We start from the raw sequence: 16,801 nt of genomic DNA, 5'->3' as shown, positions 1-16,801 counted from the left end.
TGAAGGCTAATCGTTGCACTGAGGGGTGCAGAGGGGGCTGAAGCGCGATGGATAGCTGCACTTGGCCAGGCCCTCAAAGGTGGCCTGGGATACAGGGTGCTACGTCCAGCAATGTACTGAGTCACCTAAGGCTTATCAATCAACACTCAGAGTTCTCACCTTGGGCCAGTTTACCAGACACAGAAGACAACAGGACATGCACAAACATGCCTGGCTTGACCAGCAACCAAATCCCACCCAAAGCAAAGGGTTCCAACCTGAGCCCACCAATTGCCTCAACCAAGTTCCTCCCGGGCACGGAGGTCGGCCGAGACACCTGACGTGCCTGCCGACGCCATCCTTGCAAGAACCTCAACGAACCGCACTGGATGGATGACCAGAAACAATTCCCCTGGGGTCACAGTCATTGCCAGATGCCACCCCCAGCCCCAACCACTTCCTGGAGTCCTAGAAGAGCCCCCTGCCCCTCCACGTCTGCGCCCCCGAAGGCTCTACCAAGTCTTCCGTCTGTTCTACTGCCTCTGGGGTAGAAATCAGCGGTAAGGCTTTTATATCTCCCCCCTGCTTCCTCCATATAAGGCCAGGGGGGAAAAAAGAATGGGGTGGTGGGGGTCGGGTGAAGGGGGCAGGGAAGCAGATGACGGCCGGATTAAAGGCAAGAGCAACACAGGATTTCATGAGCGCCACATCCCCGTGACACCTGGGGCAGAAGACAAGACCAGGCCAGGCCACTTGTGCCCAGAGCGGAAGGGGAGCTTGGGCTGGCAGGGGCTCAAAGGGGTGCACGGGGACCTTCGAGAAACCGTGTCTTTAATTCTCTCCAGCCAAGAATCTTCCAAAACAGTCCCTCGTTCCAAGAAGGGGGCCTCTCTTCTTTCTTTTAATTCAGGCCCTAGAAATCCACGACCAGTTTCCTGGCTGCTCAAGGCTGTGGGCTGAAGAGCGCCAGGGGTTTTGGTCCCTCGACGGTCTCCTTTAATTATAAACATTTTAGCTAACGAGCCTGCTGCCGGGCCCAGCTGTTTCTGGGGAGCACCGATTTTGAAGTGAGGACTCCACTTAAGCTGCCATTTAACCCAAGCCAATTAGCTTAGCCTTTTGACTCCGCTGCGCCCAACCTAACCTGAATGTCATTTTTTCCCGGGCGGCTTTGAAATAGCAGGATCCTGTGCATGCGCGACCGCGCGTCTGCATCTGGCGGCCACTCTGAGCAGCCTCCGCTCACAGCCAACGTCAAAAGCCTAAGTTGCAAGATAAGGTAATATTTGAAGTTCATTCAAATGCATGCCCCAGTGTCCAGAGCAACCCCCAATAAATAAGATAGAGGGAAATAAAAATAAACAAAATAACCAGCCGCCCCCTTCATGGAATGGGAGGAAATCGTCCTAAACTGCTCGGGGATGCTTGCTCGGCGCAACAGCAGCCGGCACGTGTGTCTGAGCCTGACCATGGGAGCAGCTCTTCTTGCAAAGACAGAAGTGGGGAACCCAGCAGGCCATCAGCCTGGCTCCCCCAATTCCTGCCACCAGCTTCACTGCTTCTGATGTTCTTGGTGCCTGTCCTCTGCCCTCCTTGGCCCATGGCCTTGAAATGGCTCCCAAATCCTCCTGCCCCCGAGGCTCCCAGGACTGACTGGGGCTCAGGATTTTGCTGGACGTCTGGCAGTTTTTTTTTTGTTTTGTTTTTTTGGGGTTTTTTTTTTGCAGTACCAGGGATGGAACCCAGGACATGTAACCCTCTGAGCTACACCCCCAGCCCTATTTTTTAGTCTTTTTATTTTTGAAACAGGGTCTCACTGAGTTGCGAAGGGCCCAAGTAGCCGAGGCTGTCCGCGAACCACGACCCTCCGGTCTCTGCCTCCCAAATGCTGGGATGACAAGCGTGCGCCACCACGCCTGGCTTGGCAGTTGACTTTTAAAAACGAAGTTAGAAAGCCATTTCTGCCAAGAATGCAGGCTTTGGAGGGACAGGCTCATAAAACGGCCTTCTCAGAGGCCTATAGGAGAGACTCAACTCTCCAGCCACCTTTATAACAGGGCTTTTTACTGAGCGGGAAGACAGAAGTCAGAAGCGGCCTCTGAGAATAGGCAATGACTTCTAGAAGGTGCCGGCCCGCTCTGCGCACCTGGGCCCTGGAGGAACCAGGCACAGGCCGGCCCCGGCCCTGCCCCACCTCCCGCCCAGGCCTCTTGCAGACGAGGTCCCTGGCACTTAATTGGTTCTGTGGTAAATGAAGAGGATTGCTTTCCTGGGCTTGTGTCTAATGAACTCCAACCTTCTGGAGTCTATTGAAGGCTGCCTGTGACACCCTCTGTCCCCTCCCAGGCCCTGTCCCCTCCCACCTCCCAGCAGCCCCTCGCGGCCCACGCTGGCCATTGTGGCAGGGAGAACAGCCAGGGCTCGTCTCAGGCTTTATGGGGCGCCCCTATTCACTTGTTCAAGGAAATTTCAAAGGGGCCTGCTACCCTCTCATCCCCTCTGAGCTCCCGGATGAACAATGGGCTGAAGGCAATTCAGCCCGGCTTTTCATCCCCACACACTTGCTTTCTTGCTTGGCGTTCTCATCTGCACGAGGCCCACAATTGGCAGAGCTCTGAAGAGGGGTTTAATCCCAGCCCTGGGAATCCCGGGTGACCCCCGAGACAGGGCAGACTGCACGCACCAGGGCCGGCCGGCCAGAAAGCACCCCGTGTCACGCCGGGCTTTCAGTCAGTGCCAAGTCTGCTCCGCAGGACAGTAGGGGACCCCAGCCCTGGCAGCCCGAGGGCCACAGGGACCTCGGGGTGTGAGCTAGCGGCCGTCCAGCGGCCCCCACAAAGGTTCCCACGGGCGGGTGATCTCCAGCAGGTGGTAGTCTTTCAGCTGCTCTCAACACGCCCAAGTGGGGAAAGCTGTGTGTGCCAGCCTACCCACTGGGCTGGGAGAGGGCTCCGCGAAGATGAGGACAGGCACCATGAATCCCTGCCCCAGGCCTCACAGGACCATCTCCTGGTCTCCTGGTTACTCAATATACCCCAAGGCAGCTGTGTCACATGACAACACCCAGAGGTAGAGCCATTGGGCTCCAAGGTACCCACTGGGCCCAGAGCCAAAGGTGCTCAGCAAAGGTGTCTCCACAGCAAAATGGCCTCTCGTGCTACCCCCTCCCCACACGTGAGGCCTACGAGGTGCGTCAGCTACGGAGGAAGGAGCTAGAGCTTCAAGTCACCCCTCAGCTGGGCCCGGGGCACACACTGGTAATCCCAACACTTGGGAGGCTGGGACAAGGGCCTACGTTGGAGGCCAAGCACTTGGTAACTTAGAACCTGTTTCAAAATAAAAAAACTGAATAGCGCTGGAGGTGTAGTCAGAGACAGGACACCTTTGGGTTCAATTCTCCCACCCCCAAAAAAGAGTCCTAAAAAAGTCATTTCTCTATGAAACTGAGGATAGCTTTATTCTGGGAAGAGGGTAAAAGAAGAGAGGATGGGGAGGCTGCAGGGAGAACCTACAACATGCTCCCTTGCACTGTCCTCCAGCTTGAAAAGAGAAAGCGTTTTAATCACTGACAAGCACAAAAAAGAGCCCGCGTGGCCCTAAGGTCTCATGAGCAACAACATTCCATGTTGCATTGACACATCTCGTGGTGGAAGTGTTCCGGCTGGGGAGGCCACGGACCCTGGTTTGGCCAAAATCTAGGTTCTACTGTCAACACCTGGGGACTCACAGGGCCCGCCTCTCTCCTCTCTCCAAATCACCACTGACCGCCTACCTTTCTTTTCTGGTACTGGGATATTGAGCCCAAGGACTTTCAATCTCTAAACTATACTCCCAACCATTTTTGCCTTTGATCGTAAAACAGGGTCTTGTTAAATTGATGAGACTGGCCTCGAGCCTGCGATCCTCCTGCCTCAGCCTCCTGAGCACTGGGATTACAGGCATGAGCCATCATGCCCGGCCAATCTGCCAACCTTTCTGACTGGACCTTGTCAGGATCAAATGGAGACAAGTATGGGCCCCCACACAAGGTATCTCTCATTAACACAGAATAACACCTCGGTGATGGGGACTGACAGACGGCCGCGGATTTGGGGGTGAATCCAAGAAATCTACATGGGAGCCTCACAGTCTTAAGGACACTCACTCCAGGCCTTCAACCCAAATTAGTAGGCACTAAAGAAGTAATGCTTGCTAGGAGCAAGCACACAGAAGAGGACAAAAAAATGATAGCAGACAGAATGTCAAAGAGAAGAGAAAAACCAGTGATCAGACTTAGGGGCAGATGACTTCATACAACATCAGCCTATGAGAAAATGCTACAACACAGTATGAAAACAAGCCTTGAAATTAAAGATAGAGCCAAATGTGTCTTAAGAAACATGTCAAGTCGGGCGTGGTGGCGCACGCTTGTCATCCCAGCATTTGGGAGGCTGAGACAGGTGGTCACGGATAGCCTCAGCTACTTAGTGAGGCCCTTTGTAATTCAGTGGGACCCTGTTTCAAAATAAAGAATAAAAAATACGGCTGAGGGTGTATCTTGGAGGTAGAATGCCTCTGGGTTCCATCCCCAAAAAGAGAATATGTCCATCAGAGAATAACTTTCTCAAGTATGGAGACTTGAACCAGGTGTGGCGGTGCACACTTGTAATCCTAGTACTTGGGAGGCTGAGACGGGAGGACCACAGGTTCAAAACTAGCCTCAGCAACTTGGTTAGACCTTGTTTCCAAACAAAAAAAAAGTAAAAAGGGCTGGGGAATGTAGCCTGGAAGTAGAATGTCCCTGGGTTCAATTCTCAATACCAGGAAAAAAAAAAAAAAAAAGAGTATGGACACTTGAAGAGCTCAGTCAATATGGGAAACCCACTTCTCCAAAGCCTTGCCTTCCTTCCTCCATAGCAGGTGTGACGTTTACCCTTGTTCCATTTTTAATAACATCAAAACGCTATTCACTTATTAAATTGGAACTTTTCACCCTAAGGACCTCTTGCCCTTTACTAACAAAGAGAATTTGGGTTAACAAAATAAAAGCCACCAGGAAAGTCAACAGTAGAGTCCCAAAGTAACCTCCTTGACTTCCCCCCAATTGGCCGCATGCCTCAGGCCGAGCGACAGGTCAGCGGCCAATGGAAAGCAGACAGTTTCAAACCAGAGGGAAGAACAGATGGTCCAGTTTTAAGGAGCTAAAAGGAGGAAAGTCTAAATAAGTATGCCAAAACTCACGCCACGGGACAGGCTCGCCTTTCAAAACTGTTGCCGTGGCAGGAGGAATTCCGGCTTGAAAACGCTTGCTCAAGAACCTCCAAAGACCATTTCTAGAATGGCGATCCTCGAATGGGCACGGAGGGGGGGGGTCTGAGGGGGCTGTGCCCAGGCCCAGGGTCCACTGGGATCTCCTGAACCAGACCTCAGGGATGGCAGGTGGGGCAGGGAAACCCAGCCCCGCCCTTGCACCCAGGACCCAGGGAGAACCGTTCTTGGCTCCCAGCCACCCAGTGGAAAGCCTGACCGCCCCTAACGTTCTGCTGGAACCCACCAGGCCATGATGCCTTCCGATAGTTTGGGGGGCGGGGACTGGGGATTGAACCCAGAGCCATTCTACCTCCACCTTATCCCCCCAGCCCAATTTTATTTCTTATTTGGAAACAGGGTCTCACTAAGTTGAGCAGGGCCTCGCTAAATGCCGAGGCTGGCTTTGGACCCGCGATCCTCCTGTCTCAGCCTCCCAGGTACTGGGATTACAGGCGAGTGCCACCAAGCCCAGCTTGGACTACTTGAGAGGGCCTCTGTGTAGGCTCCCCAGTACCTCAGAGTGGGTGCTCTATCAGCGCTTACCCAACTGAATGGTGTCCACAGACACTTCCGCAGGGGACACTGGAGCGCTTTAGAGGGATCGGGCTTTCTAATCCCACTTTCAAAGCCTTTCTCTCCAGAGGCCACGGACACCTCAACACTAATGCTCCTAATTCTACCGAGTCCCACCTGTTGGTTCTGAAGACCGGACACCCGGGTTTCAAGACCAGCCAAGCAACTGTTCCCTGGGGGACAACCAGGGATTTTATTTTTTTTAAAAAGAACTCAAGGAATCTGTAGACACTCCGTTTAGTGTTCTGCTGTACTTTGATTTTCCTGTCGCAATTCCATCCCAACTTTCAAAGCTCTCCTTAATCAGCACCATGATGCTGTCACCCCCACCCCCAAGGTCCCACTCGCACAGAAGGGGCCCCCAGAGCCAGGTGGGGGTGAGTGAGGGTGCCCGAGGGGGCCCCCGCTCCTGCCACACACGCAGAGGGGAAGCCGGATACTTACACGCTGCTGTCCGTCATGGACATGGAGTCGTCAGTCAGCGCGTCGCTGGATAGCTCGCTGTCGTTGGCACTGGTGGCCGGCGCAAAGACGTAGCCAGAACCTACATGGTACGGGTTAACGGGGTCGCTCCTCTTGAAGGGCCTGTGGGAAAAGCACAGTCACGATGGGGCTGCTGCTCCTCACAGAAGCCCGGGTCGACCGAGGGCGCGAGCCCGCGTCTGCGCCGACGCCAGGGCAGGGTCTCCCCGAGGCCGCCCACGCAGAGAGCAAGGGCTGACCCTCCCCAGAGGGGTCTCCCTCAGTGGGTCTTCCTCCTACTGGCTTCTACATCTAAGCCTGGCCCTGAGGATACAATTTCGGCCCCCCGAAAACATCTTTCACACCCCCTCCCCATCTGCGGTCTGTTAGCCTGGTCCAGAGACGCGGACTAGAAGCCAGTATGGCCGTCCCACTCTGACCCTGGGCGTAGGGCTCAAGCGGGCGCTGGGGGTCCTATCCCTCCCTGGGCCTCTGCCCTGCCCCTTCCCCACCCAGGCCTTCCTCCCGGGGTTTCAAAAGAAGGCGCAGGCCCCTCCGCCTGAGGTCTCTGGCCCTTTTGTCTCAGGGGCCTCTGGGTCCACATGGCTCCCTCTCGATCTCCTCTCCAGTGTGCCTGACTCCTGCTGGGCGGCATTCCTCTTGTGACCTTGGGCATTAGGGGAGAGGGGACAGGTCAGCTGTCCTGGAAGGGACCCTTCCTGCAATACCCTAGTTTTCAAAGACCCTGGTGAGCTCCACTGGGTGCACCAAGGTGAGGCCCCAGGAAAGAACCGGCCAGGAGGAAGCAGGAGCAGCTCAGAAGCCAGCGCTTGCCCTCTGGACACAGCAGCGGCCTGTGAAGGCAGCCGAGGGATCGTAAGGTCACAGGGCTCCTCTGAGTCACCTGCGTCCAGCACCCTCAGGCCTTGGTCTCCTGGCCCCCAGGGCCTGGTGGGGGCAAGCGGTCATCAAGCAGGGGTGTCACAGGAGGGAGATAGGCACTCAGGAAGGAAGGCGCGCTGGACTGCGCCCATTTCACAGATGAGGCCCTGGTGGTCCCAGCCACGCAGCGCCTGCTCTGGGCCTCACTGCTGAACTGGAGAGCACGGCACTGAGTCCTCCAATGGGTTCTTACTTTCTGCCTTCTTATATGTGGACTAGCCGGGCATGGTGGTACACACTTGTAATCCTAGCTTTCAGGAGGCTGAGACAGGAGGATCGTGGTTCACGGACAGCCTCAGCTACTTAATGAGGTCCTCTGCAACTTTGTGAGACCCTATTTCAAAATAAAGAATAAAAAATAGGGCAGGTGGTGTAGCTTGGAGGTCGAATGCCCCTGAGTTCCATCCCCAGTACCACCAAAAAAAAAAAAAAAAAAAAAAAAAAAAAAGGCTGTGGCTATAACTAGAATATAGAGGCAGAATGCCCCTGGGTTCCATCCATCCCAGTACCAGCATATATATATATATATGGACTAGCCTTGAAGACTTTTTAGAAAGCTCAGATGATGGAGAAGTTTCCAGCAGGGATGTTGGGGATGGCTCCTGGGATGGATGGAGCGAGACACGTCATGATGGACAAGCTTGAAGAGATGACATCCAGGATGGGGGACAGGAAAGGCCCTAGAACACTGTCCTCAGACCAGAGACAGTGGGGGTCCTGGAGGGGGGGTCAGGAGGCCTGGCGCCCAGGTGTAGGGGCCTGGAAGCAGGCTCAAGCACCGAAGCAGCGGGCCACACTTAGTGGAAGAGTCTCAATGAGACAGTGGGGATGGAAGAGAACCTGGGAGCCACAGCCCTGCTTGTAGGGCACCTACACTCCAGCTGGAGTCACTAGAATGAAGCTTGGACGTCTCTAAGCCCTTGCCTTCAAGTTTAGAAATGTTAATAAGAATCAGGAGCACCCTGGACTGAGCACTCGGTATGCATGTGGCACCTTCTGCATGGGGACAGGGTCTTTCTCATTGTCATACCCCAGCACCGAGAACTCAGCGGGCACACAGTAGGTGCTCTGTGAACAGCTGCTGCCCTGTGGTCTCCCTGAATCCTCATGACCACACCCAGGGGTCCCTGAGCCCTGAGTGGGTGGAGCAGGGGCCATGGCCACCCAGCTGATCTTGCTCTAGACTGCAGGAGAGCGGAGAACCGGACCTCAGACATGAGGTCCAAAATGACGGGGTTGACCAGAAGGTGCAAACGTGTCCCCGCAGGATGCCGCGTGGCTATCTACAGAGGCAGGGAGTCTTGCCACCTGGCGAAGAGTCCCTGGGAATGGTTAGCTCTTGGTGTTTCTCCTCCTCCCTGAGCCTCAAACCTGAGGTGTGAATGAGAACCCAGGAGATGACCACTTTTCTAGAGAAGAGAAGGCTGAGGGAGGGGTGGTTCAGTGGAAGCATCTTTATTATGAGAAGCTGGAAAGGAGGAAGGCTCCCTGCTAACCCTCCCACCGCCTGAGTAGAACCGAGCAATGGGCCTTACAGGACAGAAAGGGGAAAAGAGAGTCAGAGACCCACGGAGTGAGAGCAGATGGGGGTGGGGGGTCAAGGAAGCCCCCACGTCTACAACTGCCCATAGTCCTCAGCTCTCTAGGGTCCTAGAATGGGGCAACTGCCTCAGAGCAGGTGGGCAAGAAAAGACCAGGAACCCGGTGACGGACAGGTTCTACGCACTCTGAGGGCAGGTGCTGGCTCAGCCATGGTTCGACTGGACCACCCACAGGGTGAAAAGGACCACTCAAACATGGCTGCCCGTACCACATTCTCCTGTCCTCCAGAGAGTCGGGCAAGCAAGTGCACTGGAGCCAGGGGTACCACAGTCAAACTCTAGAACACTAACCATCAACAGAAACAGCCTCTGCTTTCTCAAATGTGCTACTAATTCCTTTCACGTGTGTACCATGACTTATCACAATGGAGTGCTGTGTGCTTCCCTGTCCAAAGCCGGTCCCAGGTACCAGGCTGCACGCCCCACGAAGGGCCTTGTTCCTGTCCTCCACGTGTATCGCCAACACCAAAAGTAGCTGTGGCACGTGGAGTGTGCTTCCTTGAAAGCCCTGGCTCTACCACAGGGGTTGCTGGGAAGTTTTTAAAGAGGCACAGCGCAAGATCAAAACGGCCAAAGCAGCCTTAAATAGCGTTCAAGCACTTTCCATCCCTTCTGCCTTGCTATCGTGGCGGTATTAACACATCAACAATGTCTCAGATGTGAGACGTATACTTCAGGCCTTCATAGGGAGAAAATGACTCAATCGAAATTCCTTCCTCCCCAACAAAAAAAAGACACCTAAACTCAAACCCCATGTGTGCACAGCCCCGCACCCAGTTCTTTCACACACGATCCCAAAATAAACTCAGCTCCCTCCGCTTCCAAAATAGAGGGCTACTGTGTGGGCAGTAATTAAAAATGGAATACAGTGCTCTTAACTCAGTTGACTGCAATAAAGTACTTGGATTTTCCTACAATCATAACACGATGAAGTGGAGGAAGAGGGCAGGGCTGTGGGGAGAGGCAGAAACTCGATGTTGAGGCACCCAGAACTTTCTCAAAAGCGCCTCTTAATTTTAAGAAAACGGATTAGAGCTGTTTTCTTGTGATTACTTACAAAAAAAGAAAGAAAGAAAGAAAGAAGTCGACCATGCTGCAGTAATTGCCCCCAGATGCCGATTACCCTCAGGACTGCCTGGCTCCCAGGGCTGACATTCCTGCAGAGGGGCTGCTGAGCACATCCCACGCTGGGCGGGGCCACGGCAAGGCAAGCAGCCAGCTCCCGTCAGGCAGCAGAGGCTGCTGGGACCCCCAGGAGAGGGCAGGTCCAGGCTGAGCCACCCTCATCTCTATCCTGGTGAGAAGCTGTGGCCCCTGCCCTACCCCTACAGCCCAGAGCCAACGGGGCCCATTCAAAGGGCCTCCTGGGGGTTGGGGGGGGACAACACTGCAACTTAGAAAGGACTTGCTTCAGCAGGGTAGGGTGGCACAGGCTTGCAATCCCAGTACTTGGGAGGTCGGGACAGGAGGATCACAGGTTCAAGGACAGCCTCAGCAAGGAATGAGACTCATCAACCTAGGTAGACCCTGTTTCAAAATAAAATAAAAATGGGGCTAGGGGTATAGACTGGAGGCAGAATGCCCCTAGATTCAATTCCCAGTAACACACACACACACACACACACACACACACACACACACACACAAAAAAAAAAAAAAAAAAAGAGAGAGAGAGAGAGAGACTTGCTTTGAAGGCTGTGCTAAGGGCTTTCCAGGAGCCTCTGAGGATTCACACACAAGGTTCTTGCCCAAAAGACAACACCCACTTTGACAAACATTTTGGAAGGCAGATCAAGGGGTGTGCGGGAGGGTCAGCGCCTTCTGGAACCAGGGCAGGTCTGACAAGTGCATCTCCGCCAAATGCCTTCGGCAGAGCTTCGTCCTCCAATCACCAACTATTGCTTCCAGCCTTTCTTTCCTATGGCATGGTCCACTTTGATAATTGAAGCCAAGCTCAATTCCAATGGCCTTGCACAAAAAAAAAAGAAAAAGAAAAAGAAAAAGAAAAAAAGAAACGGGCCTCTTTGGTTGGTTAGTTCTTCCAGAACACAGGAAGCCCTGGGGGCGGGGGAGCATCTGCTGGGCCCCGCACAGAGACCCAATGGAAGGCAGATGAGCCCGCCGCCGCCGGAGGGCCAGGCCCACGCTCCATGCTGCCAGCACTGTATTCTCCTTCCCAAAATAAATGCTGGGCGGAGCGCCCGAGCCCACGGCCCCCTCCGCGCAGGCACGCACACCTGACACTGCGCATGTGTCTACGTGCCAGACTCCACCCGGGCTCCCACCAACAGGTCACACTTTTGCTTTCGGTTATTTATAGGGACCATCAAAAGCCCAGGCATCCCTCTCTCAACCATACCAGCAAAACCAGAGCCCTCCCTCCCGGCATAATTCCTGCTCTTCCGTCCCAACTATTTATATTAAACCAGACACCCAATCAGTAAGGGCACAAACAAGTCGTTAAAAATGAGGCTCCTTTGAGCGCCCAAGGTAAACACGGGGCTGGGAAGGCCGGCCAGAGCCCTGGGCGCTGAATGGCTAAGACCTGGCCTCCCCACAGCTGAGCATGAGCCCCCAGCAGGCTGGTGCTTTCTGTCTCATTCATTTTACTAACTTCTGGGGCCCAACCTGCCGGGGACCTTTGCACCTGCAGAAGGCAGTATGGGCTCACACCTGTGAGTGAGATGGGACCTCTACATTCCAAGACCTGGCTGGGAAAAGACTTAGAGAGAAAGCTGAGGCGTGGAGGAGCGGGGCAGGAGGATCCTACCAAACCTTCCTGTGAACTGTGAGCCCGAAATGACGTACTAGGCCTGGCTGCCCTTCTCACATGCCCAATTATTATCATTTATTATGCTAATTATAACACTTTACAGCTTTTCAAAACATTCCCCATGTACAAAAGGCTTTCGTGTTTATTATTTTCATCTTAAGAACAATCCTGTGACATAGACCAAAGGGCTGGTGGCCCACCCACTGTACTGAAGGGCGCAGAAAGGCTTCGACCCAGGTAGTGAGGGACCGGGGCTAGGACCTGGGCCTCTGGGTAACAATGTACCGTCCGCACACTTGAGTATCTTGCAGGTTAAAATAAAGTTAGACCACTCAGGTAGCTCTTGAATTCTCTTTGACAATGCCCAGTTAAGACATAGGGGCTTCATGTACTCCAGGTAAAATGCTCTGTTCCCGCCCAACAGCGGGAAACCATATATGAAATCCAGTAATGGAAACTCCCAAGAGGGCATAAAAAGTTTTCCTCTCAGTCGTTCCCAGCTCACAGTCGAGAAAGCACCTCAGAAGCTTCTCGGGTGTGATTCCCACCAAGTTCAATGCTGGAGACAGCTCTGGCCCAAGGCCGGTTTCCATGGTACACCCTCAAGGACAGGAGTCACAGCTGAGTCCGCCTGGGGGGTGCTTTCTTATTGGTGGCATCGCAAAACTACACACTGCTAGTTATAAAAGGTGACGCTCTGGGGCTGACACTGGGACACACAGAGGCTCCACCGTCACAGACGTCCCCGGAGACGGAGCTGCCTTACCACAGGCCTTAAGGAGTCTCCACTCTGATTGCCAAGCTGGAAGTTTACCCAAACGTCCTCATAATAGAGTCTGGCAGGAATGGCAGGTGCCCAGCGACTGCCTTGCTGCAGAAGCCAGACCCAGAATCTTCCTCCCAAACAGCCGACTTCCTATGCTCAAAGACGCTGAAACAACTCCTTCATGTCCTCCTGTGCTTCCTTGCAAAAGCCAACTCGGTTCCATTTAAGTGTAGACCAGATGTCTGGAGCCTTGGAAAACTGGCTCCCAGAGCTATCAGGGCGCCCCCTGGTGGCTAGAGTAAGCGCCTTCCCCTTCCAGCTAGCAGTGACACTTTTAGTCACTCTTAAAAGTCACAGGCTGCTAGACTCAGATCTAGCTACTCCGACCCCAGAGACTGCCTGCCCCTCCCTGCTGCCAGACACTGGAGGCCACGCCCTAAAAAGAGAAGGAACTCTCCAGAGGTAACTATCAGGTTGCATCCTAACACTGGTGAGATGCACAGGGGTAGCAAGATAAAGCCATTTGGGTAGTAATAAGTGGCATCCTGCCTTCTCCCCTGCATGTCTTAAGCAACAACCGAGAATTAAGAGGTGCTTTCTCTCTTCAGATGTTTGGAAGTGGGGAAGAGACAGAAAAAACCATTTTAACAGGAGGTCTGAAGTTGCCTGCGAAGATCAAGAATCTTAAGACCTGGCAATTCTGTAAAGCACTTTTTTTTTTTTTAATCTTTGAAGCCTAAAAAAAAAAGGAGAGAGAGAGAGAGAAAGTACTCCAGTGCCCAGTCCTCCTGGACCAACGTCTCTTCTCCACCAGCACCGAGTAACAAAGCCATCAACTCTGGGGCTCCCAAGCATTTAAAACCTAGACTCAGAGACCAGCCCACTTTAAGGTTAAGGGCCCTTCACTGGGGAAGGAGCCGCCCTAGGTTAGGAGCACTTCTTGCTGGTTAACTACCTAATTCTACAAAGAGGACCATGGGCTTGGTTGTTAAGCCAATCTCGCTGGCTCTCATCTCAACCTAAAAGTTCAAAGGATTCGCACTTACCCCTCTGTGGGTGCGGACATTATTTCCTGGCCTCCACCACCACCCAGCTGCCCGCCTGCCTGATTAGTGGCGAAATGACCCCTTCCCAAACCGGTGCTTAGTGGGTCTGGTGACTCAGGCATCAAAAGCTGCTGTCCTCTCTCTCTCTCTCTCTCTCTCTCTCTCTCTCTCTCTCTCTCTCTCTCTCTCTCCCCTTCTGAGACTCTAGCCCAGGATAATAAGTAACCCACATTAATGAATGCTGCCTGCCACTGTTTGAGGTCAGCTCTGAAGACTGTAGGTATTTAGCTGTGCTGGCATCACCGCCCCCGACGCCCCCCCCCCAACAACATAAAGCCAGATCAAAGGGTTCAGGACCAGCGGTCCTAGCTCTCAACAGACCTGTCAGCTCCAAAGCTCACCCAACCCATCCATCCATCCACTCATCCCACCACCCTACTTTAACTCCAAACATCTGCAAAGTCCAGATCACCCCAAGCCCCACCCCCACCGGGCCCTGCCAAACTCTTTACCTATATCCGTTTTCGACAGTTTCCGTGGACCTCACACTCGCCGTGGCCCTTAGGGTCTTGCTGGACAGGCCAACCACGGTGGGCGAAAGTTTGCACTTGAAGTCCGCACAAGTCCATTCCTCCTCTTCGTTCAGGGTGGGGAGGTAACCACATAAAACCTTCAGGCTCCCCAGGCCCGAGTTCCCCAAGTAGGCCGTGTTCTCTCCCCCGCTCCTCACGTACTCGAGGTATATGTCAGAAGTCAAAAACATCTGGTAAGCATTTTCCTCCATCACGGACTGGATCTCCGTCTGCGCTTGGTCGAACATGATGGAATCAATCTGCTGTTTCTTGATGCCATCCCGTATGTAGGCCTTGGTGGCCGGCTTCAGCTGCCTGGAGACGACGCTGTTGTTCTCGATGTACCTCTTGTAGATGGCTTTGGCTACTCGCAAAGTTTTGGTATCTTTCAGGCTCATCTGCCTGAATCCATTGCAGGCAAACCAGAAGTCAAGGGCATCCACACATTTCTCCCTCTCGAGGAAAGTCCGGAAGAGGTACGCGCCATCCTGGTCGCCCAACAAACAGTGCAGGGACTTGGTCCACCTGGTCAGGGGGGAGTCCGGGGATGCCCGCCCCTCGGGCTCTCCCAACCCATCTTCATTGCGCCGAGCATTGGAAGACACAGGCATGGGTTTGGTGGCCTGGCCCTTGCCCACCCCAGGCTGGCAGGGTGGGGTATCCCCTTCCTCCCCCGGAACTGGGGGCCTGGGTGCATCCTCTCGAAAACTGCTGCTGGGATCCGGGAGGCGAGTCACCAACACAGCGCTACTCATGGTAAATTCAGCTTTCCTCACTGAGTTTGGTAGTCCTTTTTTTTTTTCCTCTTCTTCTTCCAGTTCCTCTCGGCAACCGGCGTGGTCTCTCTCCCTCTCTCTCAAGTCAGCAGGAGCTCATCTGAGCCTCCTCTCTGGAAAGAAAAGGGAGGGGGAGGTGGGGAGAGAGAAAAGGGTATTGATCTAATCAAAACCAGATCTACCCAACATCAAAGCAAGAAAGTAAACAGGCTTTTCAACTCCTCAAATTCAAATCAAGCAACACAGCTATCCGCGAGGTGCCCATCTCAAGTATGCGACGTAGCATTTTCAAAGGCGAAATCTGAGCTTCCCGCACACGGTTTTTTTTTTTTTTTTTTTTTTTTTTTTTTTTTGCAGGGGGGCGGAAAGGGGCGGGGAAGGTGAGGTGGGAGCCGGAGCGGGTGGTGGCGGAGGCACCAGGGAGGTGTAAGACACAACCTTCCCCAAACCGGCTGGGCCCCGGTGCGCGCGCCGGGCAGCCGAGCCCGCCCCCCTCCGATAGCATCTGCTCCCGAGGAGGCGCACTCCCAGCCGCCCGGCGGTGTGCAGGTGAAACCAATTTCGGCAAATTTCCCCACTCCGCTCGGCACAGATAACTCCAGCTCCAAACGTGCCCTTCCCCGGCATCTGGTTCCCATTCCCCCCACCCACCCAGCCATCCCTGTGCGTCCCCCCCTTCCCACCCCTTAAAAATATAGAAGGTCCTGGCCCAAAAGAAGGCCGCTCCGCAGAGGCATAAGGGGCTCCCGGACTTCCAGATCCAGCATGCACCCCCCCACCCCCCGGCTCAGTTGCAAACGTTGCCTACTCCCCAAGAATCCCGCTCGGTATCCACCTCTGCCTTCCCTGCCCCCCGAAACCAACTTGCTCAGTCGAGACTTTGATCTTCAAACTTTGCAAGGCAGCCGAGACGCCTCAGAACCCGCCGCCCCCACCCCACCCCCACCCCACCTCCTCCTCCCGGAGTCGCGAGCCCCACAAAACCGGATCAGAAGCCGTCTCACGCTACTACCGCCTGTGCCAACAATCCCAAACTCCACTCATCTCAAGCCTGTCTCTTTTATTCCAAAAGAAGAAAAAATAAATTTAAAAAAAAAGTCTTATCTAGCCAATAAACATGCCGCTTTCCCCAGCACGGGAAGGATCGGACTGGGGAGGGAGGGGCGGGCCCCGGGGCCGGTGCGAGGCCGCGGACCCGGCCGGGGAGGGTGCCCGGACCCCTGCCCGGGACCTCGGGCCGGGAGTGGCCGGGCTGCGGCGTCCCGGCGGGGAGGTGGGGCGGCCCCGCTACCTGGAAGCCGCGGCCGCCGATCCTCCGCGAGCCCCCGGCCCCGGCCCGGCAGGTCGCCCCCAGAACCCGGGCGGGGGGTCGGTCCCCAGCGCCGCGACCCAGAAAGAGCCCGGGAAGCCGGCGCCTGGTCCAGAAATGGCGACGCGCGGAGTCGCTGCCTCCCCGCCCGGGGGCCGGGGGCGCGGGCGGGAGCGGGGCCGGGGGCGCGGGGCCTCGGCGGGCGCGATCGCGGCGGGGAGGGGCCGCCGGCCTCCCCGCCACCTCCCGGGGCGCCCCCCGCACCCGGCTCGCCGCGACCCCCGGGGGCTGCCCGTGCCCGCGCCGGGGAGGGGGCGGCGGGGTCCCGGCCGAGCCCCGCGGCGGAGCGCGCCCCGGAGCCGGCCGGCCAACTTCAAAGCGCCGCCCGGCGCATCAAAGCGCCGCCGCCGCCGCCGCCGCCGCCGCCCCGCACTCACCGTGGCCGCCGCGCTCCCCGGGCAGGCTCGGCCCGGCTCGGCCCGGCTCGGCTCGCCGCTGCCCCGGGACCCCCGGGCCGGCCCGGGCGGCGGGCGCATAGGGCGCGCGGCTCCGCGGAGGGGCGAGCGCGGCCCCCGGCCCCTTTTATGCAAACGATCGGAGCGCGCCTCCGCCCCGCCGCGGCCGCCCGGCCCCCGCCCGGCCGGCTCCGCACGCAGGTCCGGTTTCCAGCGGCCGCCCGCTCGGCGCACCCAGTGTCCTCCGGGCGCTTCCAA

At 55.6% G+C, this 16,801-nt stretch overlaps 1 protein-coding gene across 1 annotated transcript in view; it reads right to left on the bottom strand.

Annotated features, from left to right (window-relative positions):
• The window catches only part of AXIN2 (axin 2), a gene marked incomplete at its 3' end in the record, with an annotated part of 28,473 nt that extends 11,905 nt beyond the window's left edge, over positions 1-16,568 (bottom strand). Inside the window, exons 1-3 of the mRNA XM_080713644.1 lie at positions 16,526-16,568; positions 13,944-14,892; positions 6,286-6,426 (exon numbers count right to left, since the gene is read on the bottom strand). Coding sequence (XP_080569770.1) covers positions 6,286-6,426; positions 13,944-14,758 — 956 coding nt within the window. The 5' untranslated portion in view covers positions 14,759-14,892; positions 16,526-16,568. The remainder of the gene's footprint in view (positions 1-6,285; positions 6,427-13,943; positions 14,893-16,525) is intronic.
• Between the last annotated feature and the right edge of the window lie 233 nt (positions 16,569-16,801).

This window comes from Muscardinus avellanarius (assembly GCF_963383645.1).
Source record: "Muscardinus avellanarius genome assembly, chromosome: 16".
Taxonomy (NCBI): domain Eukaryota; kingdom Metazoa; phylum Chordata; class Mammalia; order Rodentia; family Gliridae; genus Muscardinus; species Muscardinus avellanarius.
This window is presented reverse-complemented; position numbering and strand designations above follow the sequence as displayed.